Raw genomic sequence first — 12,664 nt, forward strand, 5'->3', positions numbered from 1 at the left:
TTGTTATACATAGTAAGACTATTCTAGACTCCATTAACTACCTGTACAGCAGGTCTACTGCATCAGTGAGCTGCTCATTATTCGAAACATGCCGGGATGTCCTAAGAGCCAGCTAGTGGTTGGAAGAAGGCAAGTAGGGCCAGGGAGATCGAATTGGGCCATTGGCCTGGTGATTCGAGCTGGGCGACTGGGCTTGGATTCTAGTCAGGTCTTTGGGCTGGGGGATTCAAGCTGGGCCATTGGGCCAGGCCTTCAGGCTGGGGGATTTGCGCCAGGCCATTGGGCCACAGGAGAAGCTGGATTAGGTTTGGAAGAGCTGACCCGGGTGGATCCCGTGTTGCTGCCTGCCTCTTGGAGGCACCGGAGTTGGTGCCTTTGAGTTGACGTGAAGGAGGCATGTAGTGAAACGGTGAGTGACTGTCTTGGACATTTCTTTTGTGATTGTAAGACCCTGTTGGCCATTGATTGCTGCAGGCCTGCTTCTCTGTTTGGTGGTGAGACAGGCAGCAAGGCAGCAACGTCGCCTCGGTTGTAGCTAGGACTAAGCCTTAGTCCTCGGGCTTGCATTGTAGCATGGCATCCAGGATCAGTTGGTTCTCTCCTGTCGGTGCTGCCCTCCAGTGGTGGATCAGTGGAATTATAGGCTGGACAGCAGGGAACCATCAATTTGCTGGATTTGGACTAAACATTTGGTTTCTTACGTGACTATATTCTTTTCTTCCCTCTTTCTTGCTACTTTGAATGCACATGTACGTTTTTACACCTTGAGCACAGACGAACACTGTCTTACTTGGCCGTATCCATGAATGGTTTGAATGACAATTAAACTTGATTTGATTTGATAGACTTCACTATTATCTGTAGCCTCTGACATTCACCAGACCATGATACACCAGTCAGGATACTTTCAACAGCACATCTGTAGAAGTTTGTTAAAATTTTCAGTGATAAACAACATCTCCTTAACCTTCTGAGGAAGTACATTAAAATTTCAACATAAATACTGATTCCTCCAAGAGGACAATAACCTTGTCGTAGGGTTTGGAGGCTTGTGTGCCTCAATGACCCAGAGATCTATGTTGGTTGGAGTTAGGGCTTTATTTTTAGGCTCTTAGTAGGGTCACCTATGCCTAACAGGTCAAAGGGTAGAGGTCAGATTAAGAGTGGTCCACCAATCCTGCTGGTTCAGGGGTTCGGTTCAGGGGTTCAGCTCAGGGTGAACAACCCTGACTTGTAAAACAAAATTGTTATGGAAACAGCAACGAAGAATCCTTCTACATCTGAATGTGACATTATTCCTAAGTCTCCTCCCAGGACTTGTATGATTAACAATAGTGAAAACTGAGAGGAAGCTACTGACATGATGAACACTACCAGAGATGGAGAACCTCCATTGCTGCTCTAAAAGCCAGCAGTGTAATGGGCAGTAGAAATAAATACTAATTGTGCTTCTATCCTTGAATGACAAGCAAACCTATTCTTTCCAGGTGACTAGGCTGTAATTGGAATTAAATTTGAAAGTGATTTCTGACCAGCAAGAGTCAATAGCAGTGACCTGAAATTGCACAAGTGCTCGGCAATGCTATTTGAACCGTGTTAGGTTGATATTTGAGAGCATAAAGAAAAGGAGCAAGGATAGTCCATTCAATTCTCAAGCTCTGTCCCATCATTCAATATGGTCACCTTCCACATCTGATCTCCTATGACAGGTCATCATAATTCCCTGATCTTTTAAAAAATGTCTTTCTCTTTCTCATTAAGTGCCCCTATAATCCAACCTCAATATCCTTCAGGGGTAGGGAATTCTGGAGATTCATTACCCTCTCACATAGGACTTCTTCAAGTAATTCCAACAATACAACACTGCAATTATTTCTTTTCAGCTATTCTTGTGGTGAAATCAGCTCTGCCGTAAAGAGTGATTTATATTTCCAAATCAATCCCCTTTTTATAGATGCTGCTTGGAAAGTCAGAAATCTTTAATAGCTGAGCTCCATACTTATAATCAAGGCAAATAATGATTTATGGGATGCAGTAAATTTGATTTAGCACGAGCACTAACATGCTGAAAAACAATCCCTTCATCAAGAAAAAATTTCTGAAATACATACCTTAGATTGTTGCTGTTCAAACCTTTGCAAAGTGACTGAGGGAAATCCACTCCTCTCCTCATGTAGGTAAGAATCCCATGCAGTGAGATTAATTTAGCCTAATGTGGCCAAGCGGTCCTGCACACTGCTTTTGTCTCCGTGTCACGCAGGCTCAGTGCTGGGCGCCTGTGTTGGAAATTCACTCCAACTTCCCTCCAGCCTCTCTTATGCAGTCTACCGCACACGTCACCACACTGGGAGTCCTCCCCAGTCTGTGAAGTTTCATTAAAGTCAGCATCCTTGAGTCAGACCTGTCAGTTGCGAGGTGGGAGGATATTGAAATTCAGACCCACCCACCACCCACCAGTGTGAAGCCCAACATCCCACTCCACTTCTCCAACTGATTGTCTGTAGTTGTAGTAATCCATCCACCCCTCAATATCGGACGTCATCCCTTTCAGGAACTGCCCTGATAATAAAGCTTTGAGATTCAGATGGTGTTGTATTGACATTCCCATTTAAAGCAGAAATTCATTAACAGCCTGCGAATAATGGGTAACATTGACAAAGTATTTCTCTCTTTGGTTCAGCTTAACCTTGTAATGTTTCGATATTGATCCTTATCTAAGAAAAATTATACTCAGCTGTGGAAGTATAACATAGGCTAACTATATGAATTTGATAAGTTGGTTTTTACTGTCACATATATTGCGGTATGGAAAAAAAATTGTATTTGTAAGCTGTCCATACAAATAATTTCATTGCAAAAGTGTACTGAGATAAAGATAAAGATGCATTTTATTTGTTATATGTATATGGTTCTTGATTGGACATGGCATCAAATTTATGGGCAGAAGGCCAGGATTGGGGCTGAGGAGAGGAAAAAAGGATCGGCCATGATTGAATGGCAGAGCAGATTCGATGGGCCAAATGGCCTAATTCTGTTCCTATGTCTTATGGTCTTATATCAAAACATTAAAACAGACAGTGAACTCCATTATTTTTGCATCAGCACAGTCCAAGGATTGTATTGAGGTCAGACCACAATAGTTGCCATGATTCCAATGCCAAAATAGCATGCAATTTTACTAAGCCTAACCCGTATGTCTTTAGAATGTGGGAGGAAACTGGAACACCCAGAGGAAACCCACACAGTCATGGGGAGAACAAAGAAACAGAGGCAGGAATTGAAAGCCGATCACGATCACTGGCACCATAAAGCATTACGCTAACTGCTACACTGCCGCACCTCATTGATAGTAAAAGGAAAAGCAATAACAGAATGTATGGTCCAAGCAACTCCTGAGCGGCTGCATCGCTGCCTGGTTCGGAAGTTGCACCATCTCGGATCGCAAGACCCTGCGGCGGATAGTGAGGTCAGCTGAAAAGATCATCGGGGTCTCTCTTCCTGCCATCACAAACATTTACAGTACATGCTACATCCGCAAGGCAAACAGCATTATGAAGGACCTCATGCACCCCTCATACAAACTCTTCTCCCTCCTGCCATCTGGGAAAAGGCTCTGAAGCATTCAGGCTCTCATGACCAGACTACGTAACAGTTTCTTCCTCCATGCTATCAGACTCTGCAATATCCAGAGCCTGGACTGCCACCAACTTACTGCCCTCTACTGTACCTATTGTCTTGTTTATTATTTATTGTAATGCCTGCACTGTTTTGTGCAATTTATGCAGTCCTGGGTAGGTCTATAGTCTAGTGCAGTTTTTTTTTTGTGTAGTTTTCACGTAGTTCAGTGTAGTTTTTGTACTTTTTCATGTAGCACCATGGTCCTGAAAAACGTCTCATTTTTACTGTGTACTGTACCAGCAGTTATGGTTGAAATGACAATAAAAAGTGACTTGACTTGACAAAATGCTGGAGGAACTCTGCAGGCCAGGCAGCATCTATGGAAAAAAGTACAGTCAAAATTTTGGGCCAAGACCTTTGTCAAAGGATCTCACAGCATTTTGTATGTCTTTCTTGCATTCCTAGCATCTGCAGATTTTTTCTTGTTTGTGACAGAATGTATGGTAAAGTGTTACAGAGAAAGTGCAGTGCAAATAGACAATAAGGTGCAAGGTCATAATGAGGTAGATTGTGAGGTCAAGAGTCTATCTCATCATACTAGGAGACCGCTCAATAGTTTCATAACAGCAAGGCAGAAGCTTTCTTTGGGCTTAGTGCTATGTGCTTTCAGGCTTTTGTATCTGCTTCCCATTTGGGAGAGGGAAGAAGAGAGAATGTCCGCAGTGGGTGGGCTTTTTGTTAATGTTGACCGTTTTAACGACGCAAGTGAGAAGCAGGACAGCAAGATTTCCAGAATTAGGAGATTAATTTATGAAATGAAACTCAGGAGATGAACTCCATATATTCTCTGGCGTTCATAGAGCTGAGGTTGATCTTATAAAGGAAATCAAATTCCTAAAGGGGACACTTAGCTACCCATAATGCCTTTGACCTGTTTGGCATGGGTGACCTTACCAAGAACAAAAGCATAAACCCCTTACCCTAGCCAACATAGTTCTCTGGGTCATGAAGGCACGCAAGCCTCCAAACCCTACAACAAGGGCATGGTCTCTTGGAGGAACGGGGACAAGCAAGGGGTGAAACATCTAGAACAGGCCACATTTATATGGCCACATATATAGAGCAGGCCACATAAGAATTACACTTATCACCAAGATGAGAATTTTCTCTTTATTTCAGTCTGTGAATTTCTCAGTCCCAGTGCATTGTAAATCTTCAGTAACTGAATATATCCAGGGGATGGAAAAAGGATTCAACGTGACTTCATGGATTTTAGATTCCACTGCAGTGAGGTGGGCAGTTCAGCAACTAATTAACACACGGTTACTAAACTACTTTTTCGGATACATGAATATTTTCCTTCTCTTCAAGTTAGTGCTTGTGATCTTTCATGTCCAACTGCAAATGTAGCTGGAGCTCTATCCGAACGTATCATTAAACCCAGCAGTGACCCATCACTTGGATGTTAGTGTTACATGCTCTGAAATGAGCCCAAGAAGTAAGAATGTTACCCACAGCACTTCAGATTTAGAAATAGCAAATAAAGTTGCTACTTTACAGTACCAAAGATCTGGGTTCAGTCCTGACCTAGGTCGCTGTCTGTGTGGAGTTTGCACAGTGCGTTTTTCTTGTGACCGTGAGGGTTTCCTCCCACATCCCAAAGAAACTTCTAGGTTGTTAGGTTAATTGGCCATTGTAAATTGCCCCTAGTGTAATAGGGGGTAGTAATGGTAGAATCCGGGAGGAAGTTGATGAGTATTTGGGAAGAATTAGAAAAACAAGATTAAAGTAAAGATAGTTTAAAAGCATTCTTAAGTGGGCAGGTGAGCAGCCAGAGGTTGTGGTCCACATCAGTTCCTATGACTTGGATAACAGGAGTGACGAGCTCCTACAAAGTGAGTTTAGGGAGTTAGGTGCTAAGGTAAAGGACAGGAACTCCGGGGTTGTGATCTCAGCATTACTACCTGTGCCACATGCAAGTGAGGCCAGAAATAGGAAGGTCAACAAGTTAACACGTGGTCAAGGAGATGGTGCAGGAGGGAGGGCTTCAGATGTTTGGATCATTGGGCTCTCTTAAAGGGAAGGTGGGACCAGTGCGAAAGTGTTGGTTTGCACCTGAATGGGGAGGGGTGGTCTAATATCCTGGTGGGAAGGTTTGCTAGTGCTGTTTGGGGATGTGGTTAAACTAGAGTAGCAGAGGAATGGGAACCAGAGTGCCAGAACAGACAGTGAAGTGGAGTGGTTGTGGAGAAAGATGTCCTTAAGCCTACATACAAAATCAGAAATCATAAGGATGAGCATGGTGGGACTAATGTCCTAAGTTACATATATTTCAGTGCAAGCGCAGGAAAGGTGAATGAGCTTTGGGCATGGAACAGCACGAGGAATTATGACTGGCAGCTCAATGCCCCATTGATGTGATAGAACAGGAGGGATTAAAGGGGGAAGGGTGGCATTACTAGTCAAGGGAAATGTCATGGCAGTGCTCAGACAGTACAGGTTGAAGTGCTTGTCAAGTGTGGCTTTATTGGTGGAACTGCAGAATAAGTAAGTTATGACCACATTAATGGGATTATATTATAGACCTCTCATCAGTCCGGGGAATTAAGAGGAGCAAATTTGTGGAAATCACAGATTGTTGCAAGAAAAATAAGCTTGTGATAGTAAGTGATTTGAACTTTACAGATATTGGCTGGGACTCCAATACTGTAAGAGGACTAGATGGGAAAGTATCTCAAATGTGTTCACTAAAGTTTCCTTAATCAGTATGTAGAAGTCCCAACTAGAGAGATTGCAATACCAGATCTCCTATTAAGGAATGAGACAGGGCAGGACACAAAAGGTTGTGTAGAGAAAAATTTACATCTAGGGATCATAATGCCATTAGTTTTAAGGCAGTTATGGAAAAAGATAGGTCTGGTCCTCAGGTTGAGAATCTAAATTGGAGAATTGTCAGTTTTGATGGAGACAGAGAGGATCTGGCAAGTGTGGATGGGGACAGGTTGTTTTCTGGGAAAGATGTACTTGGTAAGTGAGAGGTCTTCAAAGTGAAATTTTCAGAGGGTGGTGAGAGTGCGGAACAAGCTGCTCGTCCAGGTTGTGGATGCAGGCCCAACATTTAAGATAAGTTTAGATAGGTACACGGATGGGAGGGGTATGGAGGGCTATGGTCCAGGTACAGGCCGATGGGACTAGGCAGATTAATGGCTCAGCATGGACTAAATGAGCTGAGGGCCCTGTTTCTGTGCGATAGTGTCCTATGACCATACGACACAGTGGAACACACCAAATTCTGGAGGAGCAGCAGCTTATCTAACTTCCTGAATTCCTTCAGCATTTTGTGTGCATTGCTATGGGTTTCCAGAGTCTGCAGAATCTCTTCAAATCACAGAACATTTATTATATATATATATATATATATATTTAACACATAACCTTGAGACTCATCTCCTTACAGGAAGCCACAAAACAAAGAAGCCCAGCAGAACTTTTTAAAATAGGACTGTCAAACATCCGACGTGCAGAAATGAAAAAACAAATCGTAGTTGTGTGCAATTAAACCAAGCGAACAATCAAAGTTCATGAAAGTGAGTCCACAGCTGCAAAGCCAGGCATTGCTGCAGCCAATCCAGTTGCAGGCCACAGTCTCAGTTCAGTGCAGAGACGAGTAAACCTTGTAGTGCAGTGAGCGGAGCCAGCCCAACACTTGTCTCTGGCCATGACACCCTGACCTTTTCACTCTCGCTTGGCGGTTAAATCACCCAAACCTGGATTAGCATACAACATAGGGTGAAATGTGCCGTTTGTGCTTTCAGCCACCCCAGGGGTATGCTGGGTATCGCTTACAGGTGTCGCTACATATTCCAGCTCCAACACAGTATGCCCACAATTCCCGGCAGAACAACACACAGCACAACAAGCAACAGAGCAACTCTGATTCATTAATTACTGTATGCCTACAAAACCCATTCCGTTCCCCAGTGACACTTCAAATAGGAGCTGCTGTGGAAACCTGCATTCTCATTTATGGCATTGTGTTCTTCCCATTGTGTTTGATTTAATCACCCATTGTATTCAATTCTATTCCCTTTGGACAACATCTAAAAGCAGTACTTCTTTTTCCTCACAGTCCCATCTTGTCCACTGACCTACAGTGACTTTTTCAGCAACAACAATGGCAGCTTGCTTTGACTTTACTTCATCAACATTGAAAAAAGACTGAGCTGCATCATTGTAGGGATATTGAAAGAAGACGATGAATATAAGGCAGTATCTGGAGAGATAAGCAAATGGTGAGTAATAAAGGTTGATTTTAAGGACTATTTTACTGCAGTGGAAAAGACAAACAGGTGGAGTGATTTGTGGAGGGAATTTTGGAGGTTAGGATGCAATACTGAAGACTCAGTAGGTGGAGTGATGAGATCATGAGACAGGAGCAGAGTTAGGCCATTTGGTTTATTGAGTCTACTCTGCTATTTGATTGTGGTTTATTTATTTTCCCTCTCAACCCCCATTCTTCTGCCTTCTCCCTATAACCTCTGACACCCTCAAGAACCTATCAATCTCCATACTTAATGACTTGGCCTCCACACCTGTGTGTGGCATTATATTCTACACATACCCCACCCTCCAGCTAAAGAAATTCTTCCTTCTGTCTGTTCTAAAGGGAATTCCTTCTAATCTGAGGTTGTGCCAGAACTGGAGGCACCCAGGAATCTCAGAGGTTTCCAGAGCAGGAAGACGATTGCTGATTGGAAGAGTTGTAGGCCAGGGCAAGATTGAACACAAGGATGCTAATTTTAAAATTCTGGTTGCTAAACAAGAAACTGAGAAAGTTTAGCGAGCAAGGAGATTTGCACAAATGGAAATGAGAGTGCAACCATGTTGAAATTTACAGCTTTTCGTGAAACTTATATGGAACCAAAGTTCATTTTCTAGATAAGGGCAGTCCAGGTCCAGACACTGTGCAGTGAAGCTGTTTTTATAACCAGGTGAAGTTCTCTTTAACTCCTTATTCGAGAATGTTTCCTTGTGTTGTCTTTATACCTCAGAGCCTCTCTCACTTAATCTCTTCATTATCTAGAAAAAGGAAACAAAGATGTGAAAACAACACTGATAATCTTCTTCTCCTTCCACTCTCCTCTTTCCCTGAGCCCCAGCTTGGAGAAAGTTTACTTTTCCCTCCTGTATTCAAATATATAACGGAGAAAGACTTCTGAGTCCATTTGGCACTATTGGATTCATTCACATTTCAGAGTCAGATTTACTTATCACATTTACAGTTCATCAAAGCATATGCAGCTGGGGGTATAGTGGCATCCACATCAGGCTTCGAGGCGAGTGGTCCTGGGTTCGAATCCCGCCGGCTCCTTGCACGCTTTCCATCTGTGCTGGGTTGAGCGTCGAGCTAGCAACTTGGCCTCATAAAAAACAGATAAATACTGAAGAGACGGCAAGGTTGCTGCCCGATGCGCCACAGGCACGACGAGGAGCTTAACTCAACAACATCAAAACATATTGTGAAAAGCATCAATTAAATTCAGTGCCCTTTTAAAATTATTCTGTTATGGGTCTCCTAGAGAATTGAATACATTCCTGTACTTGAGTATAGATTCTCTGATCAGAAGAAGATTTGATTCAAAACCCTGGTTGTAAAGGTGAAAAAATAAAATAACAACCTTTTCTCAAAACGTTGTCTTATAATCAAACAGACCCTTAAACAGGTGTACAAGATAATGAGAGGCATTGATCATGTGGATAGTCCGAGGCTTTTTCCCAGAGTTGAAATGGCTAGCATGAGGGGGCATAGTTTTAAGGTGTTTGGAAGTAGATACAGAGGAGATGTTAGGGGTAAGTTTTTTTTATGCAGAGAGTGATGAGTGCATGGAATGGGCTGCCGGCGACAGTTGTGGAGGTGGAAACTATAGGGTTTTTCAGAGGCTCCTGGATAGGTACATGGAGCTTAGAAAAATAGAGGGCTATGGGTAAGCCCAGCTAGTTCTAAGGTAAGGACAAGTTCGGCACAGCTTTGTGGGCCGAAGGGCCTGTATTTGTGCTGTAGGTTTTCTATGTTCAATGTTCTAGACCCACAAGTGATGCTTCTGTTAAATACAAGAGATCGGGGTGATGAAGATTGTCCACTCTTTCAGTAAAATGTTCGCCCATGACCCTGTGTACTCCTGCATGTTAATCCTTTAAAACAGGGTCATGGATTTCTAATCAATAGCTACCCATTAACCAAACTTGTCCTTCTGTCATTGATTATCTTGCTCTTAGTGGGACCATGGCAGAAGCTGTTGCATTTTCCCTCGAGAGTGACTCCATCAGCACAGACTTCAGTAGATATAAGGCACTGTGGTTAGTAGAATGGCAGTGAAAGGTACTATATTATTATTAATTCTTTTTTCCCACTCTATGTGGTGTTATAATCTATAGTAATGTCTGCCAGGCATAGGTTCCCATATTTATCTAACACACGCTATGCATACAAATCAAGTCATAGATGTAAGTGTATGTGTAAAAGAGTTACTGATATTGTTTTAGAAACATAGAAAACCTACAGCACAATACAGGCTCTTTGGCCCACAATGCTGTGCCGAACATGTCCTTACCTTAGAAATTACCTGGGTTACCCATAGCCCTCTATTTTTCTGAGCTCCATGTACCTGTCCAGTAATCTCTTATAAGACCCTATTGTATCCTTCTCCACCACCGTGCACCGGCAGCCCATTCCACGCACTCTCCACTCTCTGCGTAAAAAAACTTACCCCTGACATCTCCTCTATACCTGCTTCCAAGCATCTTAACACTGTGCCCTCTCATGCTAGCCATTTCAGCCCTGGGAAAAAGCCTCTGACTATCAACACGACCAATGCCTCTCATCATCTTATACACCTCTATCAGGTCACTGCTCATCCTCTGTCACTCCAAGGAGAAAAGGCCGAGTTCACTCAACCTATTCTCATAAGGCATGCTTCCCAACCCAGGCAACATCCTTGTAAATCTCCATAAAAACTCTTTTTATGGTTTTCAGATCCTTCCTGTAGTGAGGCGATCAGAACTGAGCACAGTACTCCAAGTTGGGTCTGACCAGGGTACTATATTGCTGCAACATTACCTTTTGGCCCCTAAACTCAATCCCACGATTGATGAAGGCCAATGTACCATTTTAAATCTTTTAAAGATAAACATCCTTTTAAAACTTTTTGATAATTATTAAATGGCTTGTGGATTGCAAGACTCGAATACTTGACCACACCAACAAAAGAGTGTGGCATTATAAGAACAATAAAGCCCTCAGGGGGAAGTTCTTGTGGAAAGAACCTGGGATGGCACACGAGTACCATTTTGTGTGTGTAACTAGTAGAGCTGTTGCCTCATAGTGCCAATAACCCAGTTCAATCCTCGTCGCAGTTGCTTTCTGTGTGAAATTTACTGGCTTTCCTTGTGACTTTGTGGGTTTCTTCTAAATGCTCTGATTTCCTCCACATGTGACAAACATTTGTAGGTTAATTGCCCACTGTAATGACCCTCATATGTGGTTAGTAGTAGAATCTGGGATTGTAGGAAGTAATAATGGGATTATTGTAGGATAGTGTGAATATGTTTGATGACTGGTGTGGACACAATGGACCAAAAGGCTTGTATGATTTTATAACTGAAAGAATATTATAAACCATTTTATAGAGAAAACTTGTTGAATCATACACAGGGTTACTTGGACTCTCTGTTACTGAGGAACTCAAAAGGGACTGGAAGATTCAATTGGGAATTCCTTCTATTAAAACACAACACTGGCCTCAGCTCACTCACCAACAGGATGGCAACCATGACAGCACACCCACTCTCTTCACGTTGCATCGGTTCGGAACACGTGTTGGCAAATGGGCAGTGACATCTTGTTCAGTGAAAGACCAGCAATTCAGAAAAGAAGGTGAAGGAAGCATGCTTGTCTGATACTTCCCAACCTTCTCACAACCAGTCACTCAAACCAGTTATTCAGTCATTTACCTCGTTAGTGCCGGTGGGATCTTGCTGTGCTTAAATTGATAGCCCCGCTTCTTTAAGGACAGCAATGAATATACACTGTACTTCTCTTGGAGGGCGTTTAGAGCCACTTTGTAGCCAAGGAATTTGCTACACGAACAAATCTACGGTAGGGAGAACAGGTGAGGGGCCGAAGGAGGAGGAATCTGATAGGAGAGTGGAGCATGGGAGAAAGGGAAAGAGGAGTGGGAGGGAACAGCACAAGAGATTCTACAGATGCTGAAAATCCAGAGTTAGGCTCCTCACCTGCCTATCACACCACCAACGCCTCCGCCTAATGCCTCTCCTCTCTTCCTCTCTCCCATGCTCCACTCTCCTATCAGATTCCTTCTTTTTTCCACCTGCCACCTCCATATTTCTCACCTCATTCCCCTTCCCCCACCCAGCTACCTTGCCCCTCAACTGGCTTGACCTATCACCTTCCAGCTTGCACTCCTTCCTCTTCCCCCATCCTCTCATTTTGCATTCTACCCCCCTTCCTTTCCAGACCTGGTGGAGGGTTGCAGGCCGAAACATAGACTGTTTCTCCTCCATAGCTGCTGCCTGACTTCCCGAGTTTCTGAAGCATTTTGCGTGTAATAAAAGCAAGGTAAGGCCGTTCCATTTTTCATGCCTGTTCTGTTCATTCTCTTCTGGTGCCATTTGCACAATTTGTTTTTCTTTGAACAGATTACAATGGCTGTTCCTTTACCTCAGGCCCACTTTCCTCAACCAGCCCAATCCCTTCATTTGCTTCATATCTGAAACCCAAATGATCCCTCTCTGGAACATACTCAGTGCCTGAGTTTCCAGAGTCCCTTTGCATAGAAAATTATACTCACAGCCTGCTCTGTGAAGTAACTTCTTCTCATCTCATTTCTACAGAGATGAGACCTTATGTTTTCTACTGTGACCCCTGAATCTCAACACCGCCCGAAGGAAATGTTGGCACCACATCAATCCTGTCAAGCTCCATAAAATTTTATATTTTTGGTTTACTTTATTTTATTTAGGGATACTT

At 43.1% G+C, this 12,664-nt stretch overlaps 1 protein-coding gene across 2 annotated transcripts in view; it reads right to left on the minus strand.

Moving 5' to 3' along the window:
• Positions 1-6,993: 6,993 nt before the first annotated feature.
• The window catches only part of LOC132381051 (vesicle transport protein GOT1B-like), a 33,171-nt gene continuing 27,500 nt past the window's right edge, over positions 6,994-12,664 (minus strand). Inside the window, exon 5 of one of the 2 annotated variants that reach the window (XM_059950176.1) lies at positions 6,994-8,697. In XM_059950176.1, coding sequence (XP_059806159.1) covers positions 8,659-8,697 — 39 coding nt within the window. In that variant the 3' untranslated portion in view covers positions 6,994-8,658. Of the gene's footprint in view, positions 9,039-12,664 lie in introns of both variants that reach the window. The other variant, XM_059950175.1, reaches the window with a different exon arrangement.

The sequence above is a fragment of the Hypanus sabinus genome, chromosome 25 (genome assembly GCF_030144855.1).
Source record: "Hypanus sabinus isolate sHypSab1 chromosome 25, sHypSab1.hap1, whole genome shotgun sequence".
NCBI lineage: Eukaryota > Metazoa > Chordata > Chondrichthyes > Myliobatiformes > Dasyatidae > Hypanus > Hypanus sabinus.